The following is a 25,501-nucleotide window of genomic DNA, read 5'->3' as shown; positions in this document are numbered from 1 at the left end:
GAGAGAGAAACATCGATCAGCTGCCTTCTGCACACCCCGTACTGGGGATGTGCCCACAACCAAGGTACATGCCCTTGACTGGAATCAAACCTGGTACCCTGCAGTTTGCAGGCCGACGCTCTATCCACTGAGCCAACCCAGTTAGGGCTATCTTAGTGCTCTTAAGTCAAGTCTTACTCCAGAGTCCCACCTCCCCGATTATTTTACCTCTGATTAGCTAGGTCTCATTTTCTAAGAACATCTTGCATTTGGGGATCCTTTAAGTATAGGCACTGTGCCATTTGTTTTATAAGCACTGTTTGATTTAATCCTCACAGTAGCACTGTGAGGTGTAAGAAGTATTACTCTCTCCCTGTTGTAAAGTGTGTCTATAGTGAGGGTAATTAGAATGCTTAGCTGTCAACATTGCAGGCCGGGCCCTGTGCCCAATCTTTCTGACTGCAAAGCCCCTCCCCTGTGCTGTCGGTGGCCTCTGGCATCCTGTACCAGCTCTGGAGCCTGAGTGTTACTGTCTTAAAACAATGGTCCACATAATGCTTTTGGAATGAGATAAAGCGCTCTACAGAGTAATTGTTTAAGTTCACGGCCCAGGCTTTTGCCTGAAGTATTTATTCACAGTTTGTTCTCTGAGAAAAGTATCAGGAGTGACAGCCTTTTCCAGAGGAAGAGCTATAGGTTTTTAGTGCTGCATAAATCGGAAAGCTCATGCACTCTGCTTATTTATGTGCCCTGCCTTTGGCTGTAACTTCAAAAACACTCGGTATATGCTCATTTCAGAACGTTTCAAAAGATAATAGCTCATATTTTTTCCTTTATGTTTTATAGCCTTACCTTTGAAATGCCTCACAGCTTCTCCCACCTATTTCATCTCTTCTTTACACCGGGTCTTTACAGCTCGTTCTTAAAAAAGAAAGTCTTTGGTTTTGAAATATTTGAAAACTTTTTTTTTTTTTTTTACTCATTTTTCTTCTCTGACAAATTTGGTAGTTGACATCATTTTCTGGGTTAAATAAGGAAAGTGACTTAGAAGAAATTGACCCAAGCTATACTTGAGTTCAATTTGGAAATAGAAAAAAAAACAAAACCCACAGTTTTTGTCTTCTCACCTCCTAATTTAGTCATATTTTGAAAAATGCCTTTTTGTATGTATTGGATATCTTCCACTTACTTTGAGACTATACTAAATGGAGAGCTGCATAGATTAATTATTCTATATTCAGTTCATATAAGCCTTAGTGAAAAAGTTTTGGATAGAATAAAATTTAAAAATTTGTGATCCGTGCCGAAACCGGTTTGGCTCAGTGGATAGAGCGTCGGCCTGCGGACTGAAAGGTCCCAGGTTCGATTCCGGTCAAGGGCATGTACCTGGGTTGCGGGCACATCCCCAGTAGGAGATGTGCCGGAGGCAGCTGATCGATGTTTCTCTCTCATCGATGTTTCTAACTCTCTATCTCTCTCCCTTCCTCTCTGTAAAAAATCAATAAAATATATTAAAAAAAAAAATTTGTGATCCGTGCCGAAACCGGTTTGGCTCAGTGGATAGAGCGTCGGCCTGTGGACTGAAAGATCCCAGGTTCGATTCCGGTCAAGGGCATGTACCTTGGTTGCAGGCACATCCCCAGTAGGAGATGTGTAGGAGGCAGCTGATTGGTGTTTCTCTCTCATTAATGTTTCTGACTATCTCTCTCCCTTCCTCTCTGTAAAAAATCAATAAAATATATTAAAAAAAAATTTGTGATCCGACAACTTTTTAACTCACTGCTTTCCTCACAAGCACGCCCAATACTTTTTTAAATTATTCCAAATAGCTTTACAAGAGTTGACATTTTCTTTGGATTACAAAATCCGAATTTTTAACCGGTTGATTGTTAATCCGCACTATTAACGGGTTAATGATTAATCTGAATTTTTAACAATTAATGGTTAATCCTCATTATTAACCGTAATAATTCGGATTTTGTAGTCAAAGAAAACTCGATAATCATCAAAAGTGCTTTATTCAAAGTAATGTCTATCACTAGCTACACATTTCCCCCATCTTCCAGGTAATTTGTGGATACCATCCCAATAGAACTTTTCTTGTTTTGAGGCAAACCATTCAGAGACCCAGTTTTCCACTTCTTCCTACGTTTTGAAGTGCTGCTCAGAAAGTGCGTGTGCCATCAATCGAAACAAGTGGTAATCAGAAGGAGCAATACAACAAAATAGCATACATATCAAATCGCATATATGTCAACATATGTGTAATTCCATCTATTGAAAAAAATCAGCATTATTAACCAGTACACCTAGGGCACACATACTTTCTATCTCCATCTTATCTGTCTCTTTCTTCAAGCCCACTCCCACTTATGAGCAATAATTAAACTGGACAAATGTTTAAAATAATTTGTTGCAAATCTGTTCAAATAACGGAAGTAATTTTTCTCTTGTTTCTAATCCCACCGAATTATACATTTAATTTATGTTTATTCCTGAGCCATTGCTCAATATCAGAGGACTTAATTGTAAATAAAGCAAATGTTTAGTGTCCATTTGAATCTTAATGGGTCCAGGTCTCGGCATGACTTTTTACTTTTTGCTACCAGCCCCAGGTCAGTTTCCTGCTTCTAAATTTTTCTTTCTAGACCTAACCAGGTTTTTCAGTTTACTGAAGAGCTAGTTCTATCATTAGGTTTTCAGTGATAAACAGACTGTGTAGGATGAGAATGGCCAGCCACGAATTTTTGGAGGACAGGGACCGTGCCGAGTTCTCCCAGGGCCGCATGGTGCCTGACCCGAGGTGCTTGGTCAGTATTTTCAAAAACAGACGGTGCATCCTTATTCTTAACTGTGTAGCAGCTATGTCATACAACAAACTGATCATTGTGAAAATGCAACCTTGTTGCGTCTGCCTTTCCCCAGACAGAATCTGGCTTAGATAACAGAAAAACTTTGTAACTACTTGTATGATTTCTGTAAATTCTCAAGAGAGCCTCTATGGGAAACCACTGTATTCGGGTAACTTAAGTGGAACGCCCTATCTTTTCATTCTTCTTGATATCAAACGGGTGCTATCACAATTTTATCATACTTTTTAACAACAAACCTCTGTAATTAGATATTTTATTTGAAACATTAAATTTTCTCATACATGTAAAGTAAGAAAGGAGGCAATTGATTTTTTTATCCAAGAAAGGAACCCTTGAACAACTGTGCACATTTTTCTAATGTAGTTCTATATATAGAACCACACATACTTTTTAAAAAAAAAATCAATGGTAACTCCTATGGTTTACAAGGATATGGTTTAGCGATCAATTTTATAATGTAATGATAACAATGATTGATTGTTCATTCTCTCGTGCAGAGATACCTCTTTGAGTCAGAAACCTATAAAAATAACCAAAGACAATTCTTCATTGCAATCCTACTATCTATGAAATCAAACTAGAAAAGTTTGAGTCATTGAATAGCCACAAACCTTTGGTTCATTTTCCTTGTGTTTTTTTCTTTTTCTTTTAGAGCTGCTGCTGGATGACCAGGATTCCCTGTAATTGAGAATGTTGGAGATCAACTCCGCAACTTTCTTCAGCGTTCAGTTGTTAAAAACAGATAGGATGCAAGTGTCTCAACCCCGGATTATGAAAACAATACTTGGAAAACCGAAAACTATCTAAATGATTGTCTTTGGTTGGGCCGTGTTCTTAGCAAGCAGAAGCCTTGGCCAGGGTCTGCTGTTGACTCTTGAGGAACACATAGCCCACTTCCTGGGGACTGAAGGTGCTGCTGCCGCCATGGGGAACTCCTGCATCTGCCGAGATGACAGTGGAGCAGAAGATAGTGTTGACACCCAGCAGCAACAGGCCGAGAACAATGCAGTACCCACTGTTGACATAAGGCACCAATCCCGGGATCCTGTTCGGCCACCAAGGAGGGGCCGAGGACCACATGAACCACGGAGAAAGAAACAAAATGTAGATGGGTTAGTGCTGGACACACTAGCAGTCATACGGACTCTTGTAGATAAGTAAGTATCTGAGTAACGGTCGCCCTCTGTAATGAAAAGTGATCTGCCAGGAACCATAATTCTTGGACTCCTTCGCTTCACAGGATGTATTCGCCAAGCCTTGAGCTCGTAAAGCAAGGGAGAATATTTTATTTTTCCTCTGGTGGCAGAGTATATTTTACAATTGGGTTTTTTTTACTTACTAACATTTACTCCCAACTGGAAATGTCTAAATATTTCTCTTTTTTTTCTTTTTCTTTTTTGTCAATCCTCACCCAAGGATATTTTTCCACTGATTCTTAGAGACAGTGGAAGGGAGGGGGAGAGACAGAGAGAGAGAGAGAGAGAGAGAAACATCGATGTGAGAGAAATACATCAATTGGTTGCCTCCTGCACATGCCCTGACCAGGGCCTGGGATGGAGCCTGCAACTGAATTATGAACCCTTGACCAGAATCAAACCAGGGACCCTTCAGTCCTCGGGCCAACACTCTATCCACTGAGCCCAAGTATTTAGTCTGACTAGGGCTGTCTAAATATTTCTATAGCAGAAAACACTAATTAAATCTGGTCTTTATAGGGAATATAGTAAATATGAAGTGAGTTTGTATTGCAGGCTACAATAGGAAATGGTTTCACGAAAACTCACTTTTATCCTGTCTACTCCTCTGACCAGAAATTCAGAGCATACCTGCACGCAGCTTGTGTTGGCAACTTACGAGCGTAGATCAAGGAGTGTTCATCCTCCTCCCCTTTTTAATCTCCCTATTTGGTCCTCTCAGATCCATTTGGGAAAATTGTAAGTGGAAACTGCAGGGCACACCTGTACCTGCTTTGCTTCCCTCTGCTTTGTCCAGCTCTTAAATACGGCATCTCAGATTGAATAATGGTGAAATCAAAGGGCATTGTTCAAACTGAAAAAATATTTTAACTGAACCACAAAGTTCAGTAGTTAGGAGCAAAAGTTTTTGAATTTTTGATGAACCATGATGGACCAAGATTCAAATTCTAACCCAGCCCCTTCACTAGCTACATGACCCTGGGAAGTGACTTCTCTAAGCCTCAGGTTCCTCATCTTTAGAAGGGGAATAATGCCTTTCTTAGAGGGGTTGTCATGAGATAATAACAATGCTTTTTATAAGTTATATCTGAATTGTTTTTCCTTCAAGCTCTGCTAGTAAATTTAATTGTCTAAATATTTGATAATCACGTTTTTAGAATGTGATTTTGTTTAGTTCCTCAAAAATCATAGCATAAAGCAAAGTATATCTGTGCATGTTATTTTAAGGTGGTTTTTTGTTTTCCCTCGTAGAAAGAAATTTGTTCTGCACATCTTTTTAATGTATTTTTATTGACTTTTAGAGAGGAAGGGAGATGGAGAGGGAGAGAGAGAGATGAAACATCAATGATGAGAGAGAATCATCTATTGGGTGCCTCCTGCACACCCCACACTATGGATTGAGCCCACAACCTAGGCATATGCCCTGACCAGGAATCGAACTGTGACCTCCTGGTTCACAGGTTAACGCTCAACCACTGAACCACGTGGGCCAGGCTGTTCTACACATCTTTTTATCTGCTATGGAACATGCTGGGGGAAAGTGTTTCTTATACATATTCTCCATAGTTCAGAAAGGCCTGACTGAGTTCATTAAAACCAGCCTTTGCAGTAGTTCTGAATTAATTTAATGTAATCTTAATATGTTTGTAGGAAATACCTATTGAATAAATCTATGCCATTTACATCTTCCAAACTCAAGCAAAGGACTAGAAGCTGTTATATAAAATTTCTTCATGGTGAAATTTAAAACATACCATAAAACTGTAGTGAAAAGTTGTCCCTCCCAAATAAGGAAGTAAACCATAAGCAATGCTATTTAAGTCCATTGGAAAAACCGATACAGAATAGATTTTGCCATATATTTTACAAAGTGATTCAGAGAGTCTGGGGCAATGTAGGAGCTTTATGTATTTTTTAAAAATATATCTTTTATTGATTTCAGAGAGGAAGGGAGAGGGAGAGAGAAACACCAATGATGTGAGGGAATCATTGATCGGCTGCCTCCTGCAGGCCCCACACTGGGGATTGAGCCAGCAACCGGGACATGGGCCCTGACCCGGAATTGTACCGTGACCTCCTAAGTTCACAGGTTGACGCTCAACCACTGAGCCACACCAGCCAGGTGCAAGGTAGGAGCTTTATTTCCAATCTTCAGCAAATTATAAGAGAACTTGCTGATAAAGCACATCATTCACTTCCATGAGGCAAGTGATATACATTTGAGTAATCGGGTAACTTGCACCTTAAACCTGTTGTGCTGAGTTACAACTTTTCTGAGGATAGAAAACTAAGGCAGGTGTAGAACAAATGTGAAGTGCTACCTTAGAGAATATAATGGCAAAGCAGGGTTCGGTCAGTCTATAAACAGAGTCACATAGCTTGCTTTTTAGAAACTACTGAAGGAGAAGAATTTTATAACATAAAGTTTATAAGGCTTTTAAAACGACATGAAAGATAGACGGGCCTAGTAAGAATACACCTATAAGGGTGTCTGCAGTTGTAAAATGTAGTTATTGTTCTCCTCGTTACTTAGGAAAGGGTGACGCTGATCTGACAGGAGAGCACAGTTCTTAATAGAGAGTTTCTGTAGCAGATACACTGTATTTTTTTTTTTAAATCATTCTTTAAAAAAAAGTGTTTTAATGATTTTAGAAAGAGGAAGTGGGGGGGGAGAGAGAGAGAGAGAGAGAGAGAAACATCAGTGATGAGAGAGAATCATCGATTGACTGCCTCCTGCACGCCGATTGAGACAGCAGCTTGGGCATGTGCCCTGACCAGGAATCGAACAGTGACCTCCTGATTCATAGATCAACGCTCAACCACTGAGCCACGCCAGTCGGGTAGAGGGTAAACTTTTGTTTGGAATTGTCATTTCTCATTTCTTCAAGTCTGATGTCTTGAATGTTTGTTTTTCAGTGATCAGGAACCTCCCTATTCAATGATTACATTGCACGAAATGGCAGAAACAGGTATTTTTAAAGTTTTTTTTAAAAAAATACTTCCCAATGAATTAATGATTATGAAATTAACAATTATAAAGAAATGTGACCACTTTAAAAAAAAAAAAAAAGATCCCCCAAATACTTAACAGTATGACAAAGAAAAAAATCCCTTAGTATATGGAAATTTTCTTAGACAAGGGATAGGAAATGTATATTGCATCCTGAATATGTAGCTGTACCTCTCAGTAATAGTTTTATCTCATTGAAATTATTACCAGAAAATTTTTTTGGCATTGATGGATCTTTGACCATAACTCTTCTAGAATGGGAAGAATAATTTTTCTCCCTCAATTTGCTAAGTATAATTCTGAAAATAGAGCCAACTACTTCAGATACTTAATCTTCTTGGTTAACTCCTATGTCATAAATAAAATGCCAAAAACTTTTAAAATCATATTTTGAGGATCCAGGACCATAGCTTGAATTTTCTCCAGATAAAGCTGCCAAAAACATCACCAGACTCCTGTAAATTTGGATTCTTTGACTCTACCATGATTACTAGCAATTGATGACTATGTCCATGCCAGATGTTAGCTGCTAAAACGTTACAGGATAAAGGTCAACAGTGTTTCTATTTTAATGTGAAGTCATCTTGGGTCATAGGTTATATATTTTCACATTTTTAAAATAGTGGCTCCATCATGTAATCTTCTTGATTTGCTCTTAGATGAAGGATGGTTGGACGTTGTCCAGTCTTTAATTAGAGTTATTCCATTGGAAGATCCATTGGGACCAGCTGTTATAACATTGTTACTAGATGAATGTCCATTGCCCACTAAAGTAAGTTAATACTTATCTTTTATGAAACTGTCATCTGTGCTTAAACACAGGATGAATGACCACAAGGAATATTTGATGTAATGCATTTCCTCTTTATGCACTTGGTATCTGTTTTATTCAGTATTAATTTCATTATATAAACCAATGAAGTGCTACATTCTCCTATCAATAGCTCACTATACAGCTTTAGTTTAAAATTTTAAAAATGTTAAAAATGGAGGCATTTAATCTAAAATACAATCTTTGGAAACTAGAAGAGAGGAATCAGTTGCTGAGCTGATTTTCTTATATTTAAACAATTTCCTCGTAACAAAAATTTTACACATTTTCTATTAAGAAAAAACTGTTATACTGAAAGCACTTTTGAGTCTTACTCATACATTAAAGATTATATAACCTTGATTACCCCTTACATAGAACAAAAGTTCAAACTCTCATTGCCTTAGTCCACATGCTCTATGGAACCCTTTTTTAAAATGCTGGGTTCTGGCATCTTTCATTTGTTTAAACCTCAGACCTTAAGGTCCAACATTGCAAAACAATGTGGACAAAGGGAAAAGTCTTTGGCCAAGTCCCTGATGAATTGACTTGCTTAGGCTTATAAGAGGTTTGTTTCTATCCTAAAGTAACTTTTTACTTCAGCATCACTAGGCCCTGTTGTTATAAATTATAATGGCACTTGGGTAGATTTATTCTACCCAAATGATTTCATGATTCAAGAGTATATAGCATATATTTGGTATGACTGTTACATTTTGAATGGAATAGAATTTAGCAATTTATGTGATACAACTTTCAGGTTAATCAAATAATAGTTCCCATCAATAATGGTATATCGGGTACATTATATCGTTTCTGTGTGGTTATTCTGAGTTAACACCTCATTATAGCTTTTGCAGATGAGGATTATCTTGGGGGTGGGGGGACCTAAGTAGTGTATTTATGAAATCCACTTGTTCATTTTTGATTTTAGGATGCACTCCAGAAATTGACAGAAATTCTGAATTTAAATGGAGAAGTAGCCTGCCAGGACTCAGGTCATCCTGCCAAACACAGGAACACATCTGCTGTCCTGGGCTGCTTGGCCGAGAAACTAGCAGGTAACTCTGGAAAGCTCCACCAAGAAGATCTTAAGTTGTTTGACATTAAGGGGAAGATTGCACTGCAGGGCTAATAAGTTATAATGGTACCGGAAAGAAGAATCTCCCCCCCATCCGCAAAATTGAGGGACAAGGATAACGAAAAAAAGTACACAAAGGCCACAGAGGTGAATGCAATCTAATTAAGCTTTGAGGATTTTCAGAGGGAAGTTTAAAAAAACAAGTAGTACATACTTGCTTTAAAATTAAGAATAGGAGAAAAGGCTGAACTTAGTATAACAAAGATTCTAAAAGTTTAGCTAGGTGATAGAGACATAAAAGGTAGGGGGAAGAGGAAAAAGAACTTTAAATTGGAGCAGTTCCTGAGAAGAGAAACAGATATTTAACTTCTTTATGAATAGTACCCATTTTAGGAAGGTTAACATTCAAGTACAGGGGACTAGCTGGCTATGTCACGTGGTGGAAGGAGCAGTGGCTTAGAAATCAGAACAAATGGGTGCTGGTTCATACTCTGCCATGTGCTCCCCAAGTGGCCTGGAGTAAGTTGCTTCACTTGGAGGGTGGAAGGGCATGGGAGGGGACTCAGTTGCTCATCTATGATTTGGGGGTAGTACCAGTCCCCTACCTCGAGTGGGAGACTTGAATAAGATCATGGGCAGGAGAGTGCTTGGTAAGAGTTCTACCAAAACAATTGTATTGTAAATAGTTACTGTTCAAAAAATAACATGGCGCATTTAATTATACCCAGTGTTTGTTGTATTCGTCTAGGTCCTGCAAGTATAGGTTTACTTAGCCCAGGAATACTGGAATATTTGCTGCAGTGTCTGGTAAGTGAGACATCAAAGCTAGTTATTCTTAGCCATTTAGAATGGTGCATTTTTCTAAAATTGCCAGCTTAGCCATTGGCACAGAGAATGGAATCAGTTATAAATGTTATAAATTTTATTTGCAGGTGTTTCCTGAGTGTTTATTCCCTCCTATGTTAAAAAAAAAATGAGGGTGGGATAGGAATTTATTACAAGCGAAAACAGCTGGGCTGGGCTGGTTTTAAATGTAGTCACAAGATAGCAGCTATGATTGACTTATTGTGTGTGTCCTTAGAGTCTACCAAATGGTAGTAGGGGCACCACTCCCCCCTTCCCAGCCCCTACCCCATGGAAACAAAATTACATGGCATTCCAAACCAGGAAACCTGCAGGTCAGATTCCCAGTGTGTCTAAATCTCTAGTCCTCCGCCCCTCCCCTGTCACTAAGGCTCTTAAAACTGCTGTTGGGGATTTGACGTATTGTCGGGGAAGCTTGTGGTTTGCTGTGCCTCTGCCGTCGGACCTCACACTGCTGGGCTGCAGTCTGTATTTTTTAGTTATTTTTGCAGTGAGCACTGGCCTTCAAAAGCTGAAAGACCTTTTTCAGTACTACTAGTATGTGATGTGGCCTTAAAGCACTCACCATTATGTTAGGGAACCACTCTGGGGATACGGAATTGTATACCAGTTCTTTGCCCTGGAGAAGTTTCCTGGTTAGTTGAGGGAACAAAACTACTCAGACAAGACAGTAAGCCTCCATTTTGTGGCAGGATATGATCAAGGGCAAAATCTCTTCCTTCAGACCACATGCTGCGAGTTCTGAGGTGATAGGAGGTGGGAGCTATGGGTGGTGCTGGCGGGAGAGTCCTGGGCTACAGGCTTCCTGAGGAGGATGGGACCTCATGGGCCACACGCTGAGGATAGGAGTTGATTGTGCACACAGGGAGAAAAAAGTGAGTTTCTGGGCTAGCGACACATCACTGGCAGAGCCCAGAGATAGACAAGACCGTGTTCCAGAGAATTGTCTGCTTGGAAGATAGTGTTCAGAGACATGAAGACATAGACTGAGTAGCCAGAGGGGAGGGCCTAGGGCCTGAAAATCCAGACAGTGGGGTATGAAGCAGGGTGCTGAACAGGCTTGCAACAGGGGAGGATGGTAGTTATATGAGCTTTGCAGAACCCAGTTGGGCACCAGGGAAGTGAGTGGCCTTGTTTGATGTCCTAGAGCTCCTAGTAGCTGTGTGAAAGCATGGCTGTGAGATGTGATGTTAAGCAGATAGACCTTTCTTTATAGGTGAGCTCGTGGGACGTGAACTGAAATGTAACGGAAAGAGCTCACTTGCTCTCCCGCCTGCCATCAGCATGCGGCATTCCTTTCAGAGAACAGATTGAAAACTAAGCCTCTAGTTGTTAATTTCATTATTATTTTAGAACCCAGCAATGATGAATTGTTCCTTTTAGGGTGCTGAATAAAAAGTCATTTTTTGCTACAATTCTAGGTTTCTGTTTGGCTTGCTTAAATGAATGTAAGAATCAGTATTATTTTATTTAATAAAGCCCTAACATAAATGCTACTAAGTAAAATAACATAGTGCATTTGACCAGCTACCTCTGAAATTTCCATAGCTCTAAGTGAACCCCGTAACCTCAAGAAAATAACATAAGACTCGAAGAGACCCTGTCGTGGTTCTTCATTACTAACAGTATTAGCAAAGGGATAATGGAGGCCTGGAATGAGTAAAACCTTTCTGACTGCTCCAACCAAAATCTAGCACATATTGCGTAAGAAGAGGAAGTTGATAACTTGCCACCTCTGCAGGGAAATGATGTTTTTGTTTTTTGTTTTTTTATCTTTTGTTGTCTTTCAGAAGTTACAGTCCCACCCCACAGTCATGCTTTTTGCACTTATCGCACTGGAAAAGTTTGCACAGACAAGTAGGTATAGTGACTTCTTGCACTAATGATCTTATGTATCGATTGTTAAAACTCTGATTTTTCTCAGTTACTGGATGAGTTTACGCTTGGAACCCCATGGAACATGCATACATCCTGTTTTTGTCTGTGTAGACACCTCAAGGCCAGTAGATGTACCAGGGACAAAGGCAAGAGGTTCTCTCACCTGAGAATCAAAACTTGGTGACCATGATTACCCACTTTTTGTAGCTAAAAAGTTAGCGACGAGGTTGCTACTTTCTAGAAAATAGCAGAGCTCTTGAGCTATGTCATTATTCTAGTCTCCAAATTCTCTACCTTTCCTCACTCCTTCCCACCACTCATCTGTCCAGCGAATCATCTTACTCTTTCATGGTTCATTCAAGGTTTACATCTTTCCAAACAGGTGAAAATAAGTTGACTATCTCTGAATCCAGCATTAGTAACCGGCTTGTCACGTTGGAGTCCTGGACCCATGATCCCGATTATCTGAAACGTCAAGTTGGTTTCTGTGCCCAGTGGAGCTTAGACAATCTCTGTAAGTTTCCATTCCCAAACTTCCTCCTCCTCCTCCTCCTCCTCATCCTCCTCCTCCTTCATTTTCATCATACATTCTTATTGATTTCAGAGAGGAAGGGAGAGGGAGAGAAAGATAGAAACATCAATGATGAGAGAGAATCATGGATCGGCTGCCTCCTGCACACCCCCTACTGGGGATCACGCCCGCAACCCAGGCATGTGCCCTTGACCAGAATTGAACCTTGGACTTTTCCGTCTGCAGGCCCATGCTCTGTCCACTGAACCAAACCAGTTGGGGCCCAAACCCATTTCTTACATAGGGTCACTGGCCTTCAGTTTGTAACAGTGAGCATGAGTCTTTCCTTATAAGGACCTCTACTTGTAGGTTGGCTGTATTCTAGCAGAAACATATTCTAGGGGCCCTTCAGACAGGCATGATATGGAATGCTTCTGGTTCCGGCACTCTCCCCTTCTAAAACTTTTACTGCTGCCCTGTTTCCTGCTGCATCAAGGCCATTCATCAGATGGCACCGTGTGGTCAACTCTTCCAACACACTGTCTCCTGCTGTCCTACAAGCAGGTCCCCATCCTTCTACCTCTGGGCCTGTTCCCTCACTAGGCATTTCCTCTCTTTACTCTTCTCCCTGTCCCATCTTGGCTCTTCAAAACTCAAGTCATGGCCCAGCTGGCATGGCTCAGTGGTTAAGCGATGACCTATGAACCAGGAGGTCACGGTTCGATTCCAAACCCTGGTCAGGGCACATGCCCAGGTTGCAGACTTGATCCCCAATAGGGGGCATGCAGGAGGCAACCAATCAATTATTCTCTCTCATCATTGATGTTTCTCTCTCTCTCTTCCTCTCTGAAATCAATAAAAATATATATATATATATTTTTTTAAATATATTTTATTGATTTTTTTACAGAGAGGAAGGGAGAGAGATAGCCAGAAACATCCATGAGAGAGAAACACCGATCAGCTGCCTCCTGCACACCTCCCACTGGGGATGTGCCTGCAACCCAGGTACATGCCCTTGACCGGAATCAAACCTGGGACCTTTCAGTCCACAGGCCAACGCTCTATCCACTGAGCCAAACCGGTTTCGGCAATAAAAATATATTTTTAACAAATATTTCAAAAAGACAAAACTCAAGTCATGTCTTATCTACACAACAGGGTTGCTCCTGAATTTTCTCTTTTTCTCCTCCAAGGGCTGCTAGAATAAAACACTTTTACCAGTAGCTCCTCACTTCCCATCCACAGTGAGCACTGTGCTGAAACACAATTGGACATGTAACCCCTGCTGCTACCGCAACATTGTGGGGACTGGCTTAGCGCACAGCCTGTGTTCTGCCAGTTAAAGAATAATTCTGAAAAACTACAATTCAGATTTTGTTGCATATAAAATACAGGCAGACCTCTTTTTATTGCACTGGGAAGCCAGAAGATTCATGTGACTTGCTTTATTGCCGCATCTGGAACTTTATTGCAGTCTCTCTGAGGCCTTCCTGTAATGACTATGGGGAGAAAAGCATAAGCCCAGCAGTGCTGCCTTCCCCAGCGACATATGGTAGTGTAACCGCAAAGCCAAGGTTGTGCGTCCCCCTACCAGCCCTGCCACCCATGAGCACCTCCGCTTCTGAACAGGAGTGGCACTGAGCCATAACTCTGGTTTCTTCCCACAACAGTCGGGCTGAGAAACATGACTCTTTCTCTTTTGCAGTTCTGAAAGAAGGTAGGCAGCTGACCTATGAGAAAGTGGACTTGAGTAGCATCAGGGCCATGCTGAACAGCAATGATGTCAGCGAGTACCTGAAGATCTCGCCTCATGGCCTGGAGGTAAAGCTGCTGCACGCAGACTATTGCGGGGTGGGGTATCTTATTCTCATTTTCATGCCCTGGTCTGAACAAAAGCAATTTCCTGCAGAGGAGACAGAAATTCATTTCAGAGAGCGGTTAGAGGTCCAAGTGGCAGGAGAGAGCATGTTGGGGTATCATTTACCCTTTATATTCCACATAGTGCTGTACGTATAGGAAGCACTATATTTATTGACGATTTGGTTTAAATATGTCTGTCTTTCATCTCTGCCATGTTATCCAGCTAAAGGTACAAAGACTAGTGTTTCTAAAAGAGGCCCTTCCTTTTTTTAACCCCTGCAGAGCCAGTTGGATTGGGGCTAGTGCTTCCTCTCCTCCCTCTGTGTTGGAAATGCTCTGGCCTTGTGGTGAAGGTTGATGAGAAAGCTGCTTATGATGAGGCAGGCGCCATAGGCACCAGGCTTGTCCAGGTTGAAGAGCTGTTTGGAGAACGGCTGCAGACAGCTCTTTGATCTTCCGTATTGCCGAATGCTTCATGTAGTTTTCTGCTTTCAATTATTTTTAGGTACCGCATCTTATACCCTTCAGCATCCTTCTTTCCCTCCATCATATTAAGTACAGGTTAAGGCAATGTTTATGCATTTGTAAGAGATTCTACTGTGAGAGCGAAGCTCTGTAGGTATTTAAAAATGAAGCCAGGAGCCTTCCCTACCTCTTACCGCAGCCATCTTGGAGATCTTCCCATCCTGCTAGAAACCCTGGAAATAAAACTGCGATATGGTGTGTGCTCCAATCGGCTTCGCACTTTTTGTCACCGAGGTGCACAGAGAAGGAAGCAGTGGTCCACCAGGAGCGTTCAGAAGGAAAACACGCAGCCTTCCGAGCTGCCGGTGTCTGGTGGGCTTCAGGCATTGAGGGGGCCTCTCTTGCTCTTTGGTTTTGCCAGGCTCGCTGTGATGCCTCCTCTTTTGAAAGCGTGCGTTGCACCTTTTGTGTGGATGCTGGGGTGTGGTACTACGAAGTAACCGTGATCACTTCCGGTGTCATGCAGATCGGCTGGGCCACACGCGACAGCAAATTTCTCAATCATGTGAGTACCCGGAGGACTGCCATGGGTGCGGCGGCAGTTTTTAGCTGAGTGGGTAGAGACGCTTATTTTTCAGAGAGGTTTGCACATGCCCGGGTTGTGGGGTCGATACCCAGTAGGGGGCGTGCAGGAGGCAGCCCATCAGTGGTTCTCTCTCTTTTGTTTCTCTTTCCCTCTCCCTTCCTCTCTGAAATCAATGAAAATATGTTTTTTTTTAAAAAAACAGCAACACTCTTTTCCCGAAACATAGCCGGCCTTGCTAATCTCCTGGGCCCTGTCTCCCTCCAGGAAGGCTACGGCATTGGGGACGATGAGTACTCCTGTGCTTACGATGGCTGCCGGCAGCTGATTTGGTACAATGCCAGAAGTAAGCCTCACCTGCACCCGTGCTGGAAAGAAGGTATGCATTCCTCTCCATCATGAAATTATCAGTTAGGTCAAGACGTTGCTTATTATGAAGCATCTGTTATGTTAGGCCTTAAAATGTTCTTATGGAAGAATATTCAGTGTGAAGAGGGTTAGTTCGCCTTCATATCCCGTGCCATGGACGGGAAAGGTATTCACCTGCTAAATTCACCTCTGGTGGAGCCCTTCCTTCAGCAAAAACATCTCAGAATGTAAAAGTCTTAATTAGTGGGAAGTGATCATCTTACGATTAATATGAATTCTAGTTTCCTCTCTGGGTGTATGTTTTGAATCAAAGTAGCTATGGAGATAGCGAAGGTATTGAAAGTGTAATGAGGATATTTTACATTTAAATGAGGATATTTTCAGAGACCAGATGGCTGAGGAATAGGCACTGTTCAGTGGACACATGCTGGCACCTCTGGCGCAGCCTTTAAGGGCAGCTTGAGCACTTTCGGCCTCAAACACGTCTGCTCAGCCTCCCATCTCCAGACGGCAGCCTCAGGCTGCTGCAGGGGACACAGACTTCCAGAAACTCAGTCATGGCTCTAGGATGTTTGCAGGAATGTATCTTAGCAACAGTATGATCTTTCTCACCCCATTCAATTTTTGTTCCATCCGCTCTGCAGTATCTAAGACCCTGGACCCATGAAAACATGTATTAGTTAAAGATTCAAGCAGGAAGTCAGAACCACACAGTTGGTTTGTTTAACACTTAGATGGAAGGATCTAAGGTTATTGAGTCTTTTCACCCCTCGCTAAATACAATGAAAAGAGGCTTTCCCTGCCACAGCACCATTGCACTGGAGGTCGATATTCCCCGGGGGCCTCCTGATGCTGTGCCTCGACCACCACCACCACCACCACCCCCTCCACACACACAAACACACATTGGTTCTGAAGACGTAGCATCAAATGGTAGGGGATGGAGCCTCTGCAAAGATTTTATCCCCAGCATTGGACTAGATAGGGGATATACCCCAGCTCCTTCTCCAAGCCTCTCTCTCTCTCTCTCTCTCTCTCCTGCCCCAGTCTGCATTATAAATGTAAACTGAATTTTCAGGCATGCTAAGAGAGCAGGAAATTGACCCCTGCCATGCAGGGTCGGGGGTCAGTTAATTAAAGTGATAGTGTAGGAAAGATAAAAACCTTAAAAGTCAAATATAAGCCTTCATTTGAATGGCTTGCAGGTTCTTAAAGAAGGAATATAACACTTCATGTAACAGAGCATAAGATAGAGGCACTGTCTACAAAGACTGTAATTTGTTTTTTTTTTAAATAATTTTACAAAGGATTACTTAAATAATGTGTTTATTATAAAATTTTGGAAAATAGAGGAGGGAAGCAAAATGAAACTAAAATCCCTTGTAATTCCACCATCCAGAGATTTTTTTAAAAAACACTTAAAATTTGATATAAATATGTTACATAATTATACAATGTTAATACCTCAAGGTTGGATAATTACATTTTAACCTTTTTAAATTACTATTATAAAAAAAAAATATGAACCATTCTGGATATTCTCAGGATAAATACTTAAAGTGGAACTTCTGGTAAGGGGGATAAAGAATTTCATTTTGTAAATGTTTTGCTCTATATTACCAGATTACCCTCCACTAGCAGTGAGTGCCTATTTTTCTTATCATTGTTGTATAATTTCATGTGTTCACCTTTAAGAATTTAAAAAGCAAAAACTTGTCCAGCTGGTGTGGCTCATGGTGAGCGTTGACCTATGAACCAGGAAGTCATGGTTCAATTCCTAGTCAGGGCGCATGCCCAGGTTGCGGGCTCGATCCCCAATGTGGGGTGTGCAGGAGGCAGCCAATCAATCATTCTCTCTCATCATTGATGTTTCTCTCTCTCTCCCTCTCCCTTCCTCTCTGAAATATGTATATATAAAACCCTGAGACATTTAGCAGAAGTCCAGTGGTCTACATCCTCATCCTAACATTGCTTTGCTTTATCCTGCAGGAGATACGGTAGGATTTCTGTTAGACTTGAATGAAAAGCAAATGATCTTCTTTTTAAATGGCAACCAGCTGCCTCCTGAGAAGCAAGTCTTTTCGTCTACTGTGTAAGTAGCTTTTTCCATTCAAAACCTTGAGGACATGCACAGAATGCACTTTTTAAAAAAAAGTTAAGAGTTATTCTAAGAAAGCTCACTTTTTTAATTTTAATTTTATTTATTTTCTTTAATATATTTTTATTGATTTCAGAGAGGAAGGGAGAGGGAGCAAGAGATAGAAACATCAGTGATGAGAATCAGTGACCCACTGCCTCCTGCATACCGCCCACTGGGGAGCAAGCCTATAATCTGAGCATTTGTCCTAACTTGGAATCTTACCTTGACCTCCTGCTTCATAGGTCAATGCTCAACCACTGAGCACACAGCCGGGCCGGAATGCACTTTCTCCAGAAAAAAAACTTTGTCCATTTATATAGTCAGGTGTGATGAGACACCATTTTATTTCAAGTAATTGGGGTTCCATCTGATCACACCTAAAGTCACCTCGAAGTTTGACATAGGAAGATAAGGGCAGGAGATCCTGTCCCCCTTTCCGCTAGGATGTGACTCATTCCAACTTCGGAAAACCACTTCACATGTGAGCGTTGCCTTGTTTTTATGAATTTTCTTGACCTCTTGCTTATTTTTTTCTGTAGATCTGGATTTTTTGCTGCAGCTAGTTTCATGTCGTATCAACAGTGTGAGTTCAATTTTGGAGCAAAACCATTTAAATATCCACCATCTATGAAATTTAGCACTTTTAATGACTACGCCTTCCTGAGAGCTGAAGAGAAAATCATTTTGCCAAGGTAAGGAGTCCGCAGACCAGCTCCAGACTTCCTCGTGTATCTCATGAGAAATTACAATCGTTTCTCAGAGGCTTTTTCAGCTTCATACAAATAATTTTGAAAACCTGAGTAAAATAGCGACTTCCTAGGAAATAGGAATTACCAAAACACATCCCAGAAGAGATAGAAACAAAGCAGTTATTACAAAATTAATTGAAAGAAATCAAGAGCTATGGTCCCAGAGAGCACCAGACCCAGGGGTTTTCGCCAGAGAACTCCCCCAAATATTTGGGCAACAGATCACTTCTCTGCTATTTAAAATATTGCAGAACCCAGAAGGAAAGAGCACTTCCAAGTAATTGTTCTGAGCTGACTAATATTAGTTATAAAAATCAGACAATATAACACATTACACATACACCAAAAACACCTGCGACGGTAGGGGGGGGCGGTTCTGGGTTGATAGGTACATAGGTACAGGATGGTTACCATTTAACATTTACAGTGACTAGAGGTTGTATGTGGGCAACAAGCTAACTCTGAGGAGTTGCAGGTGCTCCACCCAGGAGGAAGAGAAGAAGATTACTCTGACATTTCAATTTCTGGTATCTCAGATGCCTAAGAACATGGACAGGGCTAATTAAGGTACAGGTTAACCTGAGGAATCAATAGGCCTGGGATGTGACTACCTACGGTGACCTGCCCAGTGAGGAGTTTATGATCAGCTCATCCTGTGTGGATACTGTCAGTCACTACTTGTCAGGCCTGCCCTGTGCTCCCAAGCAGGTCATGTCTGCTGTGTAGTCCCTCTTTCATTCTTAGCACACACACAGCATTTTCAAAGCATTTCCTGGGCCTCCCTGCTCACGGGCCCACTTCTCTCTGACATGCTGTGTTTTCCACTCAGGCACAGGCGTCTTGCTCTGTTGAAGCAAGTCAGTATCCGGGAAAACTGCTGCTCCCTGTGTTGTGATGAGGTAGCAGACACACAGTTGAAGCCATGTGGACACAGGTAAGAGGGCTTATGTGAATAGTTCCTGTTCTGTACGTTATATTAGGCAGTTTCATCGTGTCGTTGAATTGCTTTTAGAGTGTCCAGTTTCATAGCTGTTCATCAAGTTCACTGTGTGAAAGTGGGCTAAATGAGGAACTCAATCGGGCAAGGAGTGCATGGCTGTCTCCAAGAACGTACCTGAAGTAGAAGCAGCTGCTTGATGCCGAAGGCCTTTGTTTTCTCAGTGCTATATTTTCAATAGTGTGCCCATCACAAAATGTGAAACATTTAATGCTATTTATGATCTTTGCGGGCAGTCCCTCTTAGTTGTAGAGCCTCCTCATATATTTATTATTTATACTCTTAACCATGGAGCAGGCAGCGCCTCCCTGCCATCTAACCACACATCAGTTGTCTGAGATGAACCCAAAGGCAGCCTAGACCCTGTAGAACAGAGTGGCTAAACATCAGCCAGACCAGCAAGTATGACAGTCCCCAAGAAGGACCTCCCAGCCCGGGTTAGAAAGGGGTTGGCAGAGTGCGGGCCCAGGCATGCATGCTGACTGTATGTGAGCAGCTCCCTGTAATTCAGCACAGCCCGTGCCCTACCTTGCTCTTATGTCTGACGTAGCTTTAGCCACCAGGCCTCCCAGGATCCAGAGCCTGGAGTGACGGACCCGTTTGTCACCCCCAGTGTGCCTCATCCTGGGCCCTGACTCTGCCGTCTTTTGAGATGTGTTGTTATCTAACGGCTGCTAAGGAAAGTGCATTCAGTGTACCTCATTTCACCCTTATCTGTACCAGTCTCTCTCCTGAAAGAAAGGTTCAGTGGCTCCAGCTACGGTTGCTCCTTGATATCACCTCCGCAGCCAAGAATTCCTCACTTTGAGCCCCTTTGGAGGTTTTAGTTATCAGGGCCTCACAGGCAGATGCAGAGTTTAAAGGTTGGGTAGCTTGATACCCTTTTTGATCTTTGTAAGTATGTTAAGATCCCAAACAAACAGCGGGATCTGGTCTTCATATATATATATATATATATATATATATATATATATATATAGAGAGAGAGAGAGAGAGAGAGAGAGAGAGAGAGAGAGATTGATTGATTGATTTCAGAGAGGAAGGGAGAGGGAGAGAAAGATAGAAACATCAATGATGAGAGAGAATCATTGATTGATCGGCTGCCTTCTGCACGCCCTCCAATGGGGATAGAGCCTGCGCAACCTGGGCATGTGCCCCAACTGGGAATTAAACCGTGACCTCTTGGTTTATAGGTCGATGCTCAACCACTGAGCCACACCAGTCGGACCAGGATCTGGTCTTATTCATCTCTGTGCTCTCAGGCCCTCTCAGTGGTTTTTGCACATAATAAGGGCTCATGAATGAAGGCTGAATCTAAAAACTGAGAACCAGCTATCTTAAATATGAGCACAGCTTCCTTAGTAGACAAATACAAAACAGGATCGAGGAGGAAATGAGAGGGAGACTTGTTATTTATTTATATATGTACTTCATTTTATTAGCCATGAATTATTACTCTTTCAGTTAATAAGCTTGTTAACATTTTCGATCACATCGGTCAGTCTGGCCTCTTGATGCGTTAACCTAACTGGTGTTTGTCTTTCTCCGCAGTGACCTGTGCATGAATTGTGCCTTGCAACTGGAGACCTGCCCATTGTGTCGGAAAGAAATAGCGTCTAGAGTCAGACAGATCTCTCATATTTCATGACACATGGGAAGAGACACACGGACTTATTTCTACTCAATTCCAGCCAGTGTGGAAAAGAAAAAGAAAAAAACCCATCTCTAATCAGTTGTACGCACATTGAAACTTATAGCCATGGCCAGATTTTATGCTAAAAATGGTAGTTTGTCAAAGACAAAATTCTCTTAGAATCTAACCCAACTTGCCAGCCCTGAGAAATTCCTTTCAAGGCCAAGGAAAGCTGAGCGCTAACAAGTGAGGCCTGTGGTACTTCCCTGAAGCGATAGGGGGCAGCACCCTCGCGAGTGCGGGGGCCACACCGGATTTCTCCACGTTGGGTTCGCTTGATTGTCTAACACAGGATGTTTTGTCTCATATTCTGAAGTTTTATTTGGACAGAAGGTCATTATGGAGAAGTAAGCGGCAGCATTTCTGGGTTGAGTATAACTTCATTGGTCAGAGATAGCGGTGTGTTCAGTGTGGCTATTGCACGGTAAAACTTGAATCTATAAAACTAGAACCACACAGGTCAATGCTACGAGCAATTTGGAGAGCCTGAAAGAAGGTGCACAGACTGTAGAAAACTCCCCAACTTTTGATATTTCAGTGATTCCAAAGAACATTCTAGTTTTTTTTAAATGCAGAAAATCGGTGGTATTTTCACATTCATGGTGTTTCTATCCAACTTCAGTACCCACATTTCGTGAGGAAAACATGTTTTAACAATGCAGGATGAATTCTTGAATTTAATTGCAATGTTTGGAGAAAATTTGGTATTTAAGGTATTTTTAAGGTACCATCAAATCAGGTTTTTGGTTAAAAAAATTGTTTTTAATCAGTATTGTTTTTGAAAGTAACATACTTTGAAACGCTTGAACTAACAGTCTCAGAAACTCTTAGCAGACAGTCTGAGGGCACGTATTCCTGTTGTTTTGAATAAATAACATGTTTGAATGGTGAATTCAATCATGGATTGCTGACTGTATCTCCATCAAAGTGTTCCTCCCTCTCAGGGTCTCTGGTGAAGACCTTCAAGAGTTTGGTTTTTTTCTCCCAGAAAATTGGAAGGTAGAATTGTAAATCCATAGAATTTACTTTATAATGGTGTACCTCAGCAGCTGCCTTTCAATTTATGCCAAGTCCTTACTGAGTTTATACTTGAATAGTAAATATGTCTTCTGAGTTTTACAGTGTCTTAAACTCAATGCACATTTTTTCTTCCTTTCCTACCCTTTTTCGTTTGTGGTTCATTAAAATGTCCTCTTACAGTGTTGGTTTCCTTCCTGGCCGTGCTTGTTGGGGTGCTGGATTTTCCCATGTCGTTAGTCTTCCATAAATTCAAAGATATATATAAATATAAATATATATATATGTTCTTTAGCTTGTGGTGAATACAGTAATTTGCATTGAAGAAATAAAACATTTGTTGCCTTTTTTTAACTAAGATTTCACAACTTTCATTGGTCCCTGCTGCTAAAGTTCCGGTGTAAGGAGAGAATCACGTGTAAGAATAAAGATGTGAGGTTAATCACTGTCCATCCAGCAAATCTGTATTCTGGGCACTTGTATACAAAACAGATCTGTTCATGGAGCTTGCTTACATCTGGTAGTGGGAAGAAGACCACTGAGCAACACCAGCTGGGCTACTTTTCCGATTCTTCTAGACCAGTGGTCGGCAAACTGCGGCTCGCGAGCCACATGTGGCTCTTTGGCCCCTTGAGTGTGGCTCTTCCTAAGCCTTAGGAGTACCCTAATTAAGTTAATAACAATGTACCTACCTATATAGTTTAAGTTTAAAAAATTGGGCTCTCAAAAGAAATTTCAATTGTTGTACTGTTGATATTTGGCTCTGTGGACTAATGAGTTTGCCGACCACTGTTCTAGACCATAAAACAAGGATTTCAATATTAAATTATTCAGGATGGAAGCAAAGTTGTAATTTAGGAGTTGCTTCAAAGGGAAAGACATTTACTCCACATAGAAGAGAAAAAATTGCCAAGCTATGTGGAAGAGGATAAACAATGATCTATATTCTGTGTGGTCTGTAAGCATTTTAAGAGAAATGGAAAGCTAGGCTTTTGCTGATGGTATATTGTACCAGAGAGAACAATATGTAATGTATATATTTTTTATTATTTGTTTATTGTCAAGTCATTCATTAGATTGTTTTTTACCCTCGCCAGAGGATATGTTTTATTGATTTTAGAAAGAGAGACATCCATGCAAGAGAGAAGCATCAATGGGTTGCCTCCCGTATGGGCCTTGATCGTGTATTGAACCCTCAACCTTTTGGTGCACAGGACAACGCTACAACCAACTGAGTGACCTGGCCAGGCATGTAATTTATATTTTTTTATTTCCCGGAAATACCCCCAGGATTCCAGCCAGCCAAAAAAAAAAAAATGTTTCTAATGAATTGCCCCTTTTTTTGAATGATACTGCTAAAGCAAGGTAAAGTCGTGATGCCATTAGCCGAACACCAGGAAACAGCGACTCAGTGACAGAAACAACTTCACTTGCAGAAAATGATATTTCATGAATTTCAACCATCTCGAATATGTATCCAAGAAAAACTATCCAATGAGGATCGCTCTTCTAAATAGTGTACATTTTTTTGCTACTGCAATTATTAATACCCACAATCAAAGGATTTATTATGGAAAACATTTAATATATTCAAGTAAATGTATTTTTTATACCAGAAGGCCATCATTCAGGTTTTTCCCCCAGAAAAGCATCTTGTTCTGATTTCCAGTATTGTTTGACAACTTGGGGGTTGGGGCCTTCCATAGGGCATGATGAGTGAGACAGGAGTGAGCCTCCTCTCAGATTCCAGCCCCATACTGTCACTTCCCACAAGTATGCAAGTACTTCCAAGCCTGGGTTTCCTGATCTATAAAATCAAGATGGTAATTCCTCGTGGAGTATTTCTTTTATTTTTATTTATTTTTAAATATATTTTTATTGATTTCAGAGAGGAAGGGAGCAGGAGAGAGAAGATAGAAACATCAGTGATGAGAATCATTGATTGGCTGCCTCCTGCATGCCCCATGCTGGGGATCAAACCTGCAACCGGGCATATGGCCTTACCGGAATCCAACCATGACCTCCTGATCCATAGATCAACACTCAACCACTGAGCCACGCCGCCCAGCCATGGAGTGTTTCTTTTTTTCTTTTTAAATATATTTTTATTGATTTCAGAGAGAGAGGGGGGAGAGGGAAATAGAAACATCAATGATGAGAATCATTGATTGGCTGCCTCCTGCACACCCCCTCCTGGGGATCAAGCCCGAAACCAGGGCATGTGCCGTTGACCAGAATCGTACCCAGGACCCTTCAGTCCATAGGCCAACGCTCTGTCCACTGAGCCAAACCGGCCAGGGCTGGAGTGTTTCTTTTAAATCACAGTTCCAAGTATTTCACTTTTTCTATGCACTTCTATTGGATTTATTGGGCTAACACTGGTTAACAAAATTATGCAGGTTTCAGGTGCACAATTCCACAACACATCATCTGCACACTGAACTGTGTGTTCACCTTCCCAAGTCTCCTTTCATCACCATTTACGCCCCCCCCCCCCCCACCCCATACTCTCCACCACCTCCCTCCTCGTTTCAAATATTTCAAAAAGAGAGAATGTGTTTATAAACGTTTAGCACCAATACTTGGCACATGCCTGAGTAAGTGGGTACCTATGATTATTATCTTTATCCCCATCTGTTCTAATAGCCAGAGAAGGTGAAGTGGATTAAAGATGGTCACAAGTTCTTGGACATTCCTCCCGTCTATAAATGAGTTTTGTGGCCCCTCCCTTAAATTGGTGGGCTCTGTGTCTGCTTGACCAATTACTTCAGGGGAAGTGGTACTGTGCCAGATTCCTCGTGCCAGGCCTTTACGTGACTGGCCGCTACCACTCCCTGCCTCTTGAGGTATTTGCTCTTGGACCCAGCCACCATGGTGTGAGAAAAACCAAGGGAAGACCTACATAGAGAGGAATTGAGGTCCCTCCACCCCAATCCTTTCACCACCATCCACACGGAGCTCCCAGCCAAGAGCCAGCACCAAGTTTGCAGCCATGGGAGTGAGCTTCTGGGAAGAGGCTCCTCTAGCCCCATTCCACCTGCCCCAGCTGAGGAGGAGTGGAGCAGAGACCAGCTGTCCCTACCAAGTCCTGTAAGTGCAGATTCCTGAGCAAATGAATTGCTTTAAGCCACTAAGAGTTTTGGGTGGTTTGTAACAGTGATAGATGACCAGAACGGATAAAATCATCGTTTCCTCCTCCACTCTGATCCCATCCATGATTTAGCAGTAGAAAGGGTGGGCAGGCCTGGCCTGGGTAGCTCAGTGGTTGAGCTTCAACCTGCGACCCAGGAGCTCATGGTTGCGTGCTCTATCCCCAGCAGGGGGCGTGCAGGAGGCAGCAGGTCAGTGATGATTCTCTGTCATCATTGATGTTTCTCTTCCTCTCCTCTCCCTTCCTCCCTGAAATCAATAAAAAAATATAT

The 25,501-nt window shown here is 41.7% G+C and overlaps 1 protein-coding gene across 2 annotated transcripts in view; it reads left to right on the top strand.

Annotated features, from left to right (window-relative positions):
- The window catches only part of RSPRY1 (ring finger and SPRY domain containing 1), a 31,150-nt gene extending 8,717 nt beyond the window's left edge, over positions 1 to 22,433 (top strand). For both annotated transcript variants that reach the window (XM_059667967.1, XM_059667968.1), the window contains exons 2-15: positions 3,505 to 4,009; positions 6,965 to 7,017; positions 7,718 to 7,830; positions 8,804 to 8,930; positions 9,699 to 9,757; positions 11,605 to 11,671; positions 12,075 to 12,206; positions 13,912 to 14,027; positions 14,953 to 15,096; positions 15,382 to 15,493; positions 17,473 to 17,575; positions 18,163 to 18,315; positions 19,202 to 19,306; positions 20,921 to 22,433. In XM_059667967.1, the coding sequence (XP_059523950.1) occupies positions 3,660 to 4,009; positions 6,965 to 7,017; positions 7,718 to 7,830; positions 8,804 to 8,930; positions 9,699 to 9,757; positions 11,605 to 11,671; positions 12,075 to 12,206; positions 13,912 to 14,027; positions 14,953 to 15,096; positions 15,382 to 15,493; positions 17,473 to 17,575; positions 18,163 to 18,315; positions 19,202 to 19,306; positions 20,921 to 21,017 (1,731 nt within the window). In that variant the 5' untranslated portion in view covers positions 3,505 to 3,659 and the 3' untranslated portion in view covers positions 21,018 to 22,433. The remainder of the gene's footprint in view (positions 1 to 3,504; positions 4,010 to 6,964; positions 7,018 to 7,717; positions 7,831 to 8,803; positions 8,931 to 9,698; positions 9,758 to 11,604; positions 11,672 to 12,074; positions 12,207 to 13,911; positions 14,028 to 14,952; positions 15,097 to 15,381; positions 15,494 to 17,472; positions 17,576 to 18,162; positions 18,316 to 19,201; positions 19,307 to 20,920) is intronic.
- Positions 22,434 to 25,501: the final 3,068 nt, after the last annotated feature.

The sequence above is a fragment of the Myotis daubentonii genome, chromosome 15, assembly GCF_963259705.1.
Source record: "Myotis daubentonii chromosome 15, mMyoDau2.1, whole genome shotgun sequence".
Lineage (NCBI taxonomy): Eukaryota > Metazoa > Chordata > Mammalia > Chiroptera > Vespertilionidae > Myotis > Myotis daubentonii.
Note: the sequence above shows the minus strand (reverse complement) of the source record. Positions and strands in the feature narration are given on the sequence as shown.